Source organism: Anolis sagrei, chromosome 6 (genome assembly GCF_037176765.1).
Source record: "Anolis sagrei isolate rAnoSag1 chromosome 6, rAnoSag1.mat, whole genome shotgun sequence".
In the NCBI taxonomy this organism is placed as follows: domain Eukaryota; kingdom Metazoa; phylum Chordata; class Lepidosauria; order Squamata; family Dactyloidae; genus Anolis; species Anolis sagrei.
Genome location: NC_090026.1, coordinates 10,699,632 through 10,714,297, shown reverse-complemented (window position 1 = coordinate 10,714,297; position 14,666 = coordinate 10,699,632). Strand labels below are relative to the sequence as shown.

At 41.0% G+C, this 14,666-nt stretch overlaps 1 protein-coding gene across 1 annotated transcript in view; it reads left to right on the top strand.

Annotated features, from left to right (window-relative positions):
* LOC132779216 (T cell receptor alpha chain MC.7.G5-like) overlaps positions 1-14,666 on the top strand; it is a 100,713-nt gene that overhangs the window by 37,002 nt on the left and 49,045 nt on the right. The window contains exon 6 of the mRNA XM_067469570.1: positions 9,127-9,179. Within this exon, the coding sequence (XP_067325671.1) occupies positions 9,127-9,179 (53 nt within the window). The remainder of the gene's footprint in view (positions 1-9,126; positions 9,180-14,666) is intronic.

Below are 14,666 nucleotides of genomic sequence, written 5' to 3'. Positions count from 1 at the left end.
CCATTTGTGCCTCTTCACATTCTGCAGCACTGCTGGTCACAGCTGACCTCCAGTTAGAGCACCCAAGGGCCAGGGCTTCCAAGTTCACAGTTTTTGAGGTTGGCTTTAAGCCCATCTTTAATTCTCTTTTCCTGTCCACCAACATTTCGTTTTCCGTTCTTGAGTTTGGAGTAGAGTAACTGCTTTGGGAGATGGTGATCAGAATTGCATTGTATGGCAGTGTAAATGGGGCCATGGCAAGGAAGTGTTTGTTATGATCAAATATCATGGCAAAATCAAGCTCTGCAGAGAAGCATTTAGGTCAGGGGTAAACAGGTCATAGTCCCTCAAACTGTTGGAGGGCCAGACTATAATTTGAAAAAAAAATTGAATGAATTCCCATGCACACTGCACATATCGTATTTGTAGTACAAAAAACACTTTAGAACAATACAATAACTAAAGTGAAGAACAATTTTAACAAATATAAACTTATTAGTATTTCATTGGGAAGTGTGGGCCTGCTTTTGGCTGATGAGATAGGATAGTTGTTGTTGTTGTTGTTGTTGTTGTTGTGTACTTTCAAGTCATTTCAGACTTAGGTTGACCCTGAGCGAGGGCCGGGTAAATTACCTTGGAGGGCTGTATTCGGCCCTCGGGCCATAGTTTGAAGACCCCTGATTTAGGTTCTTGAAAAGGTTTGCTTTCCACAAAGTGACTATTGAGGGTTTCAAGTGAGAGTTTATGTATGGGCTTGTTTCATGGTGTAACTATGGAAATGCTGCAAGCAAACTTTCCTTTGGACAAGGGACAAGACTGAGAATTGTTCCAAGTAAGTCATTTAAATTGGACACAATAATATTATGCTCAGATTTCACAGCCCTTGCCAAGAAAAAAATATCTTGGGGGAAAAAAATCTTCAGACAAATTTGTGTGAGACGGAGAATGTGTGACTTGCCTAACGACACCCAGTGAATTTTTGTTGCAAAGCAGAGAATCGGACCCTTGTCTCCAGAGTCATAGACCAATTCCCAAACCACAGGCTCCACTGAATGATACCAAGGCTGCTTCTACACTGTAGGATTAATGCAGTTTGACACCACCTTTTTTCAAATTATTTTTATTGAGAATAAATTGTCTCTGAGAGATTGGAGCGTGAGAGAAGTTTTTAAAATCATGATAGCTTTACAACAAAAGTGTGAGAACATTATGTAAAAGAAAAGTAGGAAAGGGAAAAGATTGGGGTTAGAAAGAAAAAAAAGAAAAAAAAGGAATCAATAAGTTGTATATAACTTCCAGGTTGCTTTAGGTTGTGTTAACAACTTTTTTTGTTAGGTTTTCAGTCAGACTGCTGTCTAGTTTCTTTCAGAGCTTTAGCCTTTGATACTTTATTATATTTCCTGAATATGAATTTCTACGTTGTCTTTTCTGATAAATTCAATACATTTTCCCCAATTTATTTTTTGTCTTTGTATATTATTGTCTGTTAATTTTTGCATAAACAGATCCATATTATTATATCCCAAACTTCCAATAGCCAGTTTTCAATTGTCGGTATTTCTTTGGTTTTCCATCGTTGTGCCAACTTGATCCTAGCTGCCGTTATTAGATAAATGAAGATTCTGTTTGTATTCTTTTCCATTTCAAAGTCTGTTAATCCTAGTAAGCGATATTCTGGTTTAAACTCAAAACATATCTGCAAAATTAATTCTATCTTTTTGTGTACCAACTGCCAGAAGGGTTTGACTTCCTTGCACTTCCACCATAGGTGTATGAAGGTACCTAACACCGGAAAAAATAGCAAAAATCAATAAAGGTAGAATTAGTGACAAATGTTGGAAATTCGGGAAAAATGTAGACACCACTTTAACTACTGTGGCTCAGTGTTATGGAAGCCTCTGAGTTGACAGAGCTTCAGCACTCTTGACAGAGAAGGCTAAAGACCTTGTAGAACTACAACTTCCAAGATTCCTTTCCATTGAGCCCTAGCAGATAAAGTTGTGCCAAACTGCATTAAATCTATAGTGTAGAAGCACCCTTAGTGAATATTTATCCTTTCAACTGTGGAGTTGTTTGTGTTTGGTCATCAATAATAAACTTTATTTGTATACCGCCCCATCTCTCCGAGGGAACAATGAACCGAAGTGGGGGAAAAACCTTAACAATATGAGAATATTTTGGGTTTTCTGGTTGATTCTTGAGTGAATGCTCTACAGCCATGGTGACGCTCAGGGAGGATGGGTTTTTGTAAAGGTCTGTACAGTTGTGAACAATAATAACTACAGAGTTGTCTTTGGATCTGGGACAAGGCTGATTGTAGCACCAAGTAAGTATGTAGAATAGATAATATGCATTTGATACATGTGATAATCGAATGGAATATACTGCCGACTTTCACTTTAGTGATGCCTGTGTATGTGTATGTCATATATTCCCAGCTTCCATAATGACCGTAAAATACCCAGTTATTTTGACATGAGAGTTCATGGACAAAATTCCACTTCACAAGATGCAAGAAAATGGGCCAGAAAGAGCAAAAACAAAAAAAATGTATTGTTTTTAAAATGTTCTGAGCCGCTTTGGGTCCCGTTTATGGAGAAAAGCGGTATATAAAGATTTATTTTTATATTACTAGCCATCCCCTGCCATGCATTGCTGTGGCCCAGTTTGTGTATATGTGTTTTGTGTGTGTATATATTTGTGTATATGTGTGTCTGTGTGTATATATGTGATTTTGTGCATGCGTTGTAATGTAATTTTTGTTTTTTGGCTTTTAGAGTCTCTTCTGCTGTGTTTTTCAGTGTTTTTATGAGTGATGGTCACTCGTTGGCCTGATAGGTGTCTTGTGTCCAAATTTGGTGTCAATTCGTCCAGTGGTTTTTGAGTTATGTTAATCCCACAAACAAATATTACATTTTTATTGATATAGATTATAAAATAGTGATGTACAGAAGGTCAAAATGTCTGTAAAACAGCCAGTGACTACTTTCAATGCTCTAGCATTCAAAAGGGATAATCTACATTGCAGAATTAATCCAGTTTGACACCACTTTAACTGCCATGGAATCCTGGGATTCGTAGTTTGTTGAGGCACCAGCATTCTTTGTCAGGGAATGCAAGAGACATTCCAAAACTACAACTCTTGTGCTTTCAAAGCCATGGCAGTTAAAGTGGGGTCAAACTGCATTAATTCTGCAATGTCAATGCATCCTCAGTTGATGAGCAGCCGTAGCTGGATAAACACTCAGTATCTCAGTATACAACAGAGACTGGTGTATATAGAGACTGCTGCCCTGGAGAGTAGGACACAATGGAACAATGGCTTCAAACTACAGGAAAGGAGATTCAACATGAACATTAGGAAGCACTTCCTAACTGTGAGAGCTGTTCAGTAGTGGAATTCTCTGCCCCAGAGTGTGGTGGAGGCTCCTTCTTTGGAGGCTTTTAAGCAAAGGCTGAATGGTCATCTGTCAGGGGTGCTTTGAATGCAATTTTCCTGCTTCTTGGCACAATGGGGTTGGACTGGATGGCCCACAAAGTCTCTTACAACTCTATGATTCTATTCTTAAGTATAGCTGAGGTTCTTGAGAAGGCTACTTACCTTTTTTGTCATAGGATGGATCACTGTGTGAATTCTGGGGCTGGTTGGAAAGTGACTTTTGGGGCTGGGTCAAGACTGGTGGTGATCCCTGGTATGAGATGACTTTTTTTTATAAGATTGTAGAGGGAAAAGTGTAAATTTCATACTTTATATACCAAGTTTGAACCAAGCATTGCATATACATAGAAAACCACAGGGCCATTGCGTTTTTCTAGGGGATGCATATTGAAAGTCCAATTGCCCCTCCATGTCTCCAAATTTTAAGATTTGATTGTTCAGAGATGTAATTAATGTCTCCCTAGGAGTTGCACTGAGGGCCCTTCTACACTGCCATACAATCCAGAATATTAAGGCAGATATTCCACATTATCTGCTTTGAACTGGTTTATCTGAGTCTTCACTGCCAGATAATCCAGTTCAAAGCAAATCATCTGGATTTTTTTACAGCTGTGTAGAAGGGGCCTGAATGACCTAGGGGCTCCTAGAGAGGTTTTCAATCTTGTTAAAAAAAACCCATTTTATTTGCATTTTTCCACATTCATGGGTTGCTGGACCCCTACACCTAGTGAACGTGGAAGGACTGCAGTCTTAAAGGGGAGAGGTGTTTTTTGAACAAGTTGGTGCTCAATGCCAGAACTTGGAAAAATCTCTTTTGACTCCAATTCCTGGAATCCCCTTCTAGTTGGGGGACGCTGGGTATTGTAGTATAAACACAGTTTATTTTTCTACTCATAATCGAATCCCAAGCCTCATCAAAGCCATTTCAACTGATGTGTTTATGCAAAGCTCTGTTTCACTGTGATAGTACTAGTGGTGCTTACAAAGTTATATTTGGAACTGGAACACGACTCTCGGTTCACCCAAGTAAGTCCCTAAAGACGTCTCCAAAATAGATATTTTCGAACAGTCTCCTATTGAGTGCAATTTCTCTCCTCTCCCATCCTGGTGCCTTCTTGATGAGAGAGGATATCCTGAGTTTTGGAGTACGGTGACACCTATATGCGGATGACACCCAACTCTACTGTCCTTTCCATCTAGAATCATAGAATCAAAGAGTTGGAAGAGTCCACATGGGCCATTCAGTCCAACCCCCTGCCAAGTAGCAGGCATATTGCATTCAAATCACCCATGGCAGATGGCTATCCAGCCTCTGTTTAAAAGCTTCCAAAGAAGGAGCCTCCACCACGCTCCGGGGCAGAGAGTTCCACTGCTGAACTGCTCTCACAGTCAGGAAGTTCTTCCTCATGTTCAGTCTGTGCTAGATGGGAGTTATACTCTCTCTGAAGACACAGGTCCGCAGTTTGGAGGTCCTCCTGAACTCAGTGTTGAACCTGCAGGCTCAAGTATCTGTGGTGGCCAGGAGGGCTTTTGCACAATTAAAACTTGTGCACTAACTGTGCCCAATCCTTGGGAAGCCAGATGTGGCCACAATGGTCCATGCCTTAGTTACCTCCTGTCTGGATTAGTGTAACACGCTGTATGTGGGACTGCCTCTGAAGAGTGCTTGGAAACTTCCGCTGGTCCAAATAGCTGCAGCCAGGTTACTCACTGGAGATGGCTGCAGGGAGTGGACAAGCACTGGCTGCCAGTCTGTTTCTGGGCACAATTCAAAGTGCTGGTTATGACCTTTAAAGCCCTAGATGGTTCAGGTCAAGGCTGACTGTATTCCCTTATACAAACTTGCCTGGGACCTGAGATCTCGATCCCACCTCCATCTCAAGCTCAGTTAGTGGAAATGAGAGTGTGCACCTTCCATCTCAGTGGCTGCTCCACGACTCTGGGACTCCCTTCTTCCCAGGGAAGCCAGAATGGCCTCCTTCCTGCTGGCCTTCTGACGGCAGGCTGGAACCTTTTAATGTAGACAGGATTTTAAAGATGAAGGTGTTTAAGATCTAATCAGGAGATACTGTGGGTTTTTTTTAACTTTGAATATGTTTTGATGGATTTTAACTGTGAATGTTGTGGTGCCATTTTAGTGACTGCATATTTGTATATTTTAAATTGTATACAAATGCTTTTTATGTCACTTTTTATCTCCCCACTGGAGAGATAAAGCAGGGTATAAACAAATCTACTACTACTGCTACTACTACTAATAATAATGATAGTAATTTTTGATGAGTTAAATACTTTCTATCATCCCCAGGTTCCCTGTTTAGGATCATGAGCAAATATTTAGAGGGTGTTGGCGTAGAAGGGGCTTTTTCAATAAGTTACAATATTTATAACACTTAATACATAGGGTTGTTGTAGTTTTTTCGGGCTGTATGGTCATGTTCTTAAAGCATTTTCTCCTGATGTTTCACCTGCATCTATGGCCGGCATCCTCAGACGTTGTGAGGTCTGTTGGAAACTAGGAAAATTAGGTTTATATATTTGCGGAAAGTCCAGGGTGGGAGAAAGAACTCTTGTCCATTGGAGGCAAGTGTGATTTTTTCAATTGGCCACCTTGATTAGCATTTAGGTGTGCTCTGTTACTGCCTGAGGGAATTCTTTGTTGAGAGGTGATTAGCTTTTCCTGATTGTTTCTTCTCTGGACAAATCACCTCTCAACAAAGAATCCCCCCAGGTAGTAACAGGGTATACACCTGAACACTGTCAGGCCATCGAATGCTAATCAAGGTGGCCAATAGACACATTCACACCTAGCTCCAACAGAAAAGAGTTCTTTCTCCCACCCTGGACTTTCCATAGATATATAAACCCAATTTTCCTAGTTTCCAACAGACCTCACAACCTCTGAGGATGCCTGCTATAGATGCAGGAGAAAGGTCAGAGAGAATGCTTCTAGAACATAGCCATACAGCCCAAAAAACCTAGAACAACCCAGCTATTCCGGCCATGAAAGCCTTCAACAATACATACTTAATATGTATCTCTTTCGTCTAGTCATCATCATAATAATTACAGTGTAGAAGCATCTTCAGGCAACCCAATACCTTCCAGTTTATGGGGCACTTAAAGGCAAGGGTGGAGTGAAAAGCAATGGCCATCTGTTTTCCTCCTGCCAGTTTTTGTAAAGCTGTTTCTTAATGTGTGGGTGGTGGCAGTTACGACAAAGTACTGTTTGGTCAGGGGACCAGGTTAGCTGTTCAACCAGGTATGTCAGAATGGAAGCAAGCGCATTCTGTCTCATGGGTGGCTCCTCATGATGAATCCATTCCTAAACTCGCAGTTCAAGCTTATTGCATTGAATATTTCAAGTCTCTTCTGATAACGGCTGAATGTTGCTTTCCTTTATACATTTCACTCTGGGATATACTTCATACTTTTAATATAGTGAAGAGTAGATCAAGCCTCAGGGCCTTTCTACACTGCCCTAAATCCTGTGATACATAAGGGGTTTACCTGAGGCATTCAAACAACACATCAAGTAAATCCGGATTCATCTGGAGTTTTCTCAGAATTAATCTGACATCCACAAAGATCTGGATCTTTGGATGGAGTTGTTGCCTTCAGTCTACAAAACTGAGACACAAACCTCCAGCTGCAAATCTCATGATGATTTTGTAAAGCCTTTGATAGCTGTGCTACAAGAGTTGGCACTGACAGAATTCAGTTTGGTACAGGGACACGCTTGGTAGTAAACCCAGGTATGTGGCTCTCACTAATAGATCAGTTAACAGTCTTTAATAATTTCAAAGAGGGAGAAAAATGAAGCATAGTGTTAGGCAAAAGAATAGGGTAAAGTCTGACCATGACTTGGAATGCAAATTATATATATTCTGGGTTGTTGTACGTTTTTTCGGGCTATACGGCCATGGTCTAGAGGCATTCTCTCCTAATGTTTCGCCTGCATCTATGGCAAGCAACAACAGAGAGGAAACAGACAAGGACATCTAATCACCTCTCAACAAAAGTTTGCTCCAGTTACTGTCAGGCCATTATATGCTAATCAAGGTGGTCAGTTGAAACATTCACACCTAGCTCCAGCAGACAAGAGTCCTTTGTCCCACCCTGGTCATTCCATAGATATATAAACCCCTTTTCCTAGTTCCAACAGACCTCACTATCTCTGAGGATGCTTGCCATAGATGCAGGCGAAACGTCAGGAGAGAATGCCTCTAGACCATGGCCATATAGCCCGAAAAAACCTACAACAACCCAGTGACTCCAACAATGAAAGCCTTTGACAATATATATATTCTTTTTACATACTTGGTGGATTCTGCCGTATTGAGTATGTTGGGACCAGAAGGATTGGGGTTTCCCCCCCCCCCCCCCAGATTTTTGAATATCTGTAGTTGCAAATGTATGTGTCTTGAGATATCTTGGAGATGGGACTCATGTTTACACAAAAAATACATTCAGGTTATAAGCACATCCTGAAGATAATTTTATATATAGTATTTTTCATAATTTTGTGCATTGAATAATCAGAAAGCATAGTGTTGTGATTTCAGCTCCCCGTGAGTATACCGTAATTTTGCATTTCATAATTCTGGATAAGAAATGTTCAGTCTACATTGCTTATATGGAATGAGGTCCTCCAAGGCCCTTAGAGATCCAAAAAGAGCGTGCATCTACACTGTACAATTAATGCAGTTTGACACCACTTTAATTGGTATGGTTCAATGCTATGTAATAATGGAAATTCTAGGTTTGCAAGGTCTTTAGCCTTCTTTGCCATTAATTGTATCTACACCATACAGTTAATGCAGTTTGACACAACTTTCATTGCTATGCTTTAATGCTATGTAATTATGGAAGTTCTAGGTTTGCAAGGTCTTTAGCCTTCTTTGCCAAAAAGCAATAGTGCCCCACCAAACTACAACTCTCAGGATTTCATTAAGCACTGGTAGTTGAAGTGGTGTCAAACTGCATTAATTCTACAGTGTGAATTACTGATAATGATTGGATATGCACAAAGAGCCAAGGCTTGGAGGTTCCTAGATTTTTTTTTTGTCGTGTCAGGAGTGACTCCTGGTGTGAGAGAATTGGCCGTCTGCAAGGATGTTGCCCAGGGGACGCCTGGATGATTTGATGTTTTTATCATCCTTGTGGGAGGCTTCTCTCATGTCCCCTCATGAGGAGCTGGAGCTGATAGAGGGAGCTCATCTGCCTCTCCCTGGATTCGAACCTGTGACCTGTCGGTCTTCAGTCCTACCAGCACAAGGGTTTAACCCACTGCGCCACCGGGGGCTCCGGTTCCTAGATAAGGATAGGAGAATGGTAATCTCCTGATCAGTCAATTTTGCAAGAAGCCAGAACTGGGAGAAAGTTCATGCAAACCATGAGATTTTCCTACCCACCCCAAGTGGGGAAACTTGTGAGCAAGATCCCATTACTCAGACTCCATAATGAGGATCGATATCCACTTTGCTTGGAGAAAACCCGCACTTCTCAGAACTGTGGCCCCTTCCACACCACTGAATAAAACCCCACATTATCTGCTTTGAACTGGAATATATGGCAAGGTGGACTCAGATAACCCAGTTCGAAGCAGATATTGTGGGATTTTCTGCCTTGATATTCTGGGTTATATGGCTGTGTAGAAGGGCCCTATGTCAACAGTTGTTTTTGCAAAGGTCTGTGTCATGGTGTAGGAACAATGAGAAGCTTACATTTGGACGTGGGACTAGTCTGAGAGTTTATCCAGGTGAGCCATTTAAAACACACCAAAAAAACCCAAAGGTTCTGGAAAAGAATCAAATCCTAATCTTATTCTAGGATTATTCTCATTGAAAAAAATAACACTGAAACTTTGCTGATTTGATGATTGTGAGTTTCTATTCCTCAAAGCAGTTGTCCCTTCCTATGTCAACCATTGAAGCCTTCTAGGGTCCATGATTCTTAGGGATATCAATACTATTCAGGCATTTTCTCTTCCTTGAAGCAATGGGTGAGCCTTGTCTTGAAAGACTATGGGCCCTTCCACACAACCATAAAACCCAGAATATCAAGGCAGAAACTCTCACAGTACCTGCTTTGAACTGGGTTATCTGAGTCCACACTGCCATATATTCCAGTTCAAAGCAGATAATGTGGGGTTTTATTCAGCTGTGTGGAAGGGGCCTATGACATCCCATTCAGAAAATGATCAAGTTCAAAGAGATTTTTCCCCTCACATTTCAATAAGGGTTCATTTTGTGAACAACATTATTCATCAAAGAAGTTTGTTTTTGATAGTATATTATTTTATTTTGCTTTTTTGCTTTTGGGACATTGACCAAAATATAAGATAATGCTCTCATAATCTCAAACAGCAGAGAGAAGACTCTTGAAATTATTTGTCCTTGTGTACAAGGTGGAATTCAGTGATGATTTAATTCTGATAATATTGTATGTGACTATTAAGAAATAGAAGTACTGTATTGAAATGAAATTTGTCCTAGGTAATATTGGAGTCCCCAGTGGCACAATGGGTTAAAGTGCTGAGCTGTGGAACTGGCTGACCTAAAGGTCGGTGGTTTCAATTCGGGAAGTGGGGTGACCTCCTGCTGTTAGCCCGAGCTTCTGCCAACCTAGCAGTTCGAAAACATGCAAATGTGAGTTGATCAATATGTACTGCTCTGGCGGGAAGACCATATGCTGGCCATATGACCTTGGAGGGGTCTGTGGACAAAGCCGGCTCTTCGCCTTAGATATGGAGATAAGCACTATCTCCCAGAGTCGAACACGACTAGACTTAATGTCAAAGGAAACCTTTACACACATACACACACACACATGTCCCTTAAAATGCACATTATGCATTCTAAGAAGCCTGAATGAATTAATGAGACAAATTTCTAGTTACACGAGATTTTTTTTCCTAACACACATTGATCTGTAGGATTCATGTTTTTGTAGAGGAGTTTAATACTGTGTGAATGATGGAAGCCGGAAGATTATATTTGGAGGTGGAAAAAAACTGAAAGTGATGCCAGGTGAGAAGGAGGGTAAAGCAGGCCCGTAGCCAGGATTTCGTTTTGGGGGGGGGGCTAAAAAAATTTCAGGGGGGGTTTCGGGGGGGGGGGCTGAGTTTCGGGGGGGGGGGGCTGAGTCTGAGTGAAAGAGGGTCTAGCCTAGCAAACCTTTTGTATCATTACCCCAATACCCCCATACATATGGGATATATTGAGTATGGTGATCAAATCATGATATTAATAAACATAACAGTTTAAATAATGCACCAGTAAGGCCTTTTCGCGAACCACCATGAGAATTTCGGGGGGGGGGGGGGGCTGAAGCCCCCCGAGCCCCCCCCCCCCCTGGCTACATGCCTGGGGTAAAGGAAATCAGAATATTTCAGGAAGATTTATTTTATATCTAAGATTGTTGTTTTCATATGTGTTCAGACACTGAAGGAGTGGTCATTTGAAAGACCTTCCAATATTATTACCAATTTTTTGAGGTCTTGTTAGACCTAGAAACACATAGACAGTGTCTCAAGGCTTGGGAATCTTGGAGTTTGAAGTTTGGTAAGGCACCAGCACTCTAAAGATCTTGTGAAACTACAACTCTCATTATTCTGTAGTCTTGAGCCATGCCGTTAAAGTGGTGTCAAATTGTCTTAATTTTTCAGTGTAGATGCACCCTGGGAAGTCCTGAGCTGACATTACTGGGGTGTCTTAAATGACAGCTTTATGTAAAGGTTGGTTTCACTGTGATGACTACGGAACATATAAATTCATTTTTGGAAGTGGAACAAGGCTGACTGTTCATCCAAGTAAGGGTCCAGAATTTCTGTGGTTCTATTGAAGGAAATGTTTGAAAATAAATCTGGTAGTACAATAATAATAATGAAGCGGGGAACGGGGGGTCCCCAAAAGATTCCAGGAGGAAGAGGAAGAAGGAAGAGACAGAGACAGCTTTGCAAGTTCACAGAATTTAATGCTTACCCGGGTAAGGGCACCTCAGCTTCAATCTGGCTGTTGAGGTACAACCTACTGATCCAAAACACCCAGTATTTATAGGCAAAATTATCCATTTCGCACATGCGTACATCCATTTGACATTTAACAATCTAATCAGTTTGTCCCTGAATCGTGGCCAAGAACATATGTTGGCAGGAACACTTATTGGCACAATATTATGTTTTCCACAACTTTCCCCTTACATCATCTGACCTCGCTCCAGATGAGTTACATCGATTTACATTGAACCATTAAAATGAATCATAACTTCATATTTCTTCACACATATTATATGATTCTACACATCTTCATTTCTGTATCTTTGACTCATTAAAAGCAAGCATTTCCCTTATTAATCCTCCTTAATTATCTTCCCAATACATTTGTTCTTTCAATTGATCCATGAAAAGGTATATTATATTTTTGTCTGCTATTTACTTCAACCAGACAGGAGGTGGCGCTGTTATACCATATCTTCAGATGTTCACTTCTTCCCTGGATTAATAATTATCAATTGTTCCTGGCACCAACCCTTGTAGGCTTCCACATATAGCTCCGCTCTGACCTCGGCTTATCCAAATATTGACATAAGATTAGGCCTCTTGCTCTCCCCGTCCTCCATGCCATCTGTCGTTTTCCCTTCCACCAGAGAATCACCAGAATTCCTTCTTCAAACTATTAAGGATCCCTTTTTTAAGGTAAGACTTCATTACTTTCATTAAATTATAATTATTTTCCTATTAGCTGCTGCCACAATAATAATAACAACAACAACAACAACAACAACAACAACAACAACTTTATTTATATCCCGCCACCATCTCCCAAAAGGGAGCCACGGTGGTGCAATGGGTTGAGTCCTTGTGCCAGCTGAACTGCTGACCTAAAGGTTGGTAGTTCAGATCCACAGGATGGGGTGAGTTCCTGTCTGTCAGCTCCAGCTTCCCATGCAGGAACATAAGAGATAAAAAGGTAAAACATCCAGGCATCCCCCTGGGCAACATCCCTACAGACAGCCAATTCTCTCACACCTGAAGTGACTTGCAGTTTCTCAAGTAGCTCCTGACACGAAAAAGAAAATCTCCCAAAAGAAACTTGGGGTGGCTTACAAACCAACACATAATAGTGGCATTTATTTATCATATCAAGAGCGAACCAATGAATTTGAGAAAACACAAAGTTTAAAAACTTGGCATTCTATTAAATGTCCTTTGACCAGTAGCTGACCACTTGGAATGCCTCTGGTGTTGCTATAAGAAGGGCTCAGGATGCATTGTAGTAGGTGGTCTGTGGTTTTCTCTTCTCCACACTCACATGTTATGGACTCCACTTTGTAGCCCCATTTCTTCAGGTTGGCTCATGGTGCCAGAGCGCAGTCTGTTCAGTGCCTTCCAAAACCCCCAAGAGAAGCATTTGGAGTCTTACTTTTTTGAAAGATTTTCTGTTCCTGGTTTGAAAGTTTTATTTCCTGTTTAACTGCGTGGTAGTTACTTTGAAAGTAGTTGTTTCAACTCGGTGAGATATTCATTGAAAAACTATAGCAAAATGTGCTGCAGGATGTCCTGCAAATACAAAGTTTTTGCAATTTAATAAACGTTCATGTTTTTATCATTGAACCAATTAGGAAATGATATTTATAACCCAGAAACAAAAATGGTGTTACATAGTATAGTCCGTCAGAGGAAACATGCTTTTGGGGAGACTGGGCACAAAAGAAGGTTGCTGAGAAGTTCTGCTTTCCTCAAAGTGACTATTGAGAGTTGCAAGTGAGAGTTTATGTACTGGCTTGTTTCACTGTGTAACTATGGAAGTGTTGCTAATAAACTGTCATTTGGACAGGGGACGCAGCTGGTAGTTGTTCCAAGTAAGTAATTTAGAGAGGAGCTAACAACATTTTCAATTTTCCAGGTCTTGCCAATAAAGAAATTGGTGCTTAGACAAACGTATTGTAGGGCAGGGATTCTCAACATTCCTAATGCCATGACCCCTTAATACAATTCCCCATGTTGTGGTGACCCCCAACCATAAAATTATTTTTGTTGCAACTTCATAATTAATTTTGTGACTTATGAATCGTAATATAAATATCTGATATGCAGGATATATTTTCATACACTAGACCAGTGTTTCTCAACCTTCCTAATGCTGCGACCCCTTATTACAGTTCCTCCTGTTGTGGTGACCCCCAACCGTAACATTATTTTTGTTGCTACTTCATTTTGCTCCTGTTATGAATTTTGCTCCTGTTGTGAATTGTAATGTAAATATCTGATAAGCAGGATATATTTTCATTCACTGGATCAAACACCGCTGTGAGTCGCCCTAGGGCTGAGAAGGGCGGTCTACAAATGTAGTAAATAAATAAATAAAATAAATAAATACCTAATAAGCTCTAATTTGAATACAGATGGGGTTGGAGGGGCATTGATTTTGTCACTTGAGAGTGGCGGTTGCTGGGATTTATAGTTCACCTACCATCAAAGCGCACTCTGAACTCCACCAACAATGGAATGGAACCAAACTTGGCACACCAAACTCCCATGACCAACAGAAAATACTGGAATACCTTGAGTTCTGAAGTTGTAGTTCACCTATATCCACAGAGCACTGTGGACTCAGTGATGGATCTGGACCAAAATTGGCACAAATACCCAATATGCCCAAATGCAAACACTGGTGGAGTTTGGATAAAATAGACTTTAACATTTGGGAGTTGCAGTTGCTGGGATTTATAGTTCACCTACCATCAAAGAGCACTCAGAAGTCCACCAGTGATGGATCTGAACCAAACTTGGCACACAGAACTCCCATGACCAACAGAAAATACTAGAAGGGTTTGGTGGGCATTGACCTTGAGTTCAGGAGTTGTAGTTCACCTACATCCAGAAAGCACTGCAGACACACTACCCAAGACCAACAGAAAACATTGAGTTTTCTGATGGTCTTTGGCGACCCCTCTGACACTCACTCGTGACTCCCCCAGGGGTCCCGACCCCCAGGTTGAGAAACACTGTTGTAGGGTTTTCTGAGGCTGAGAGTACATACATGACCTGCCCAAGGGCACCCAATGGGTTTGCATGGAATTGAACTCTGGCTTCCAGAGTTGTAGTCCAACACTCAAGGCACTGTCTCTGCCAAATAATATTGAAGGTATATCTACACCAGGGGTCCTCAAACTTTTTAAGTATTCAAGCAATTAGGGACCTAGACTACAGTTTGAAAAAACAAGTTCCTATGCACATTGCACT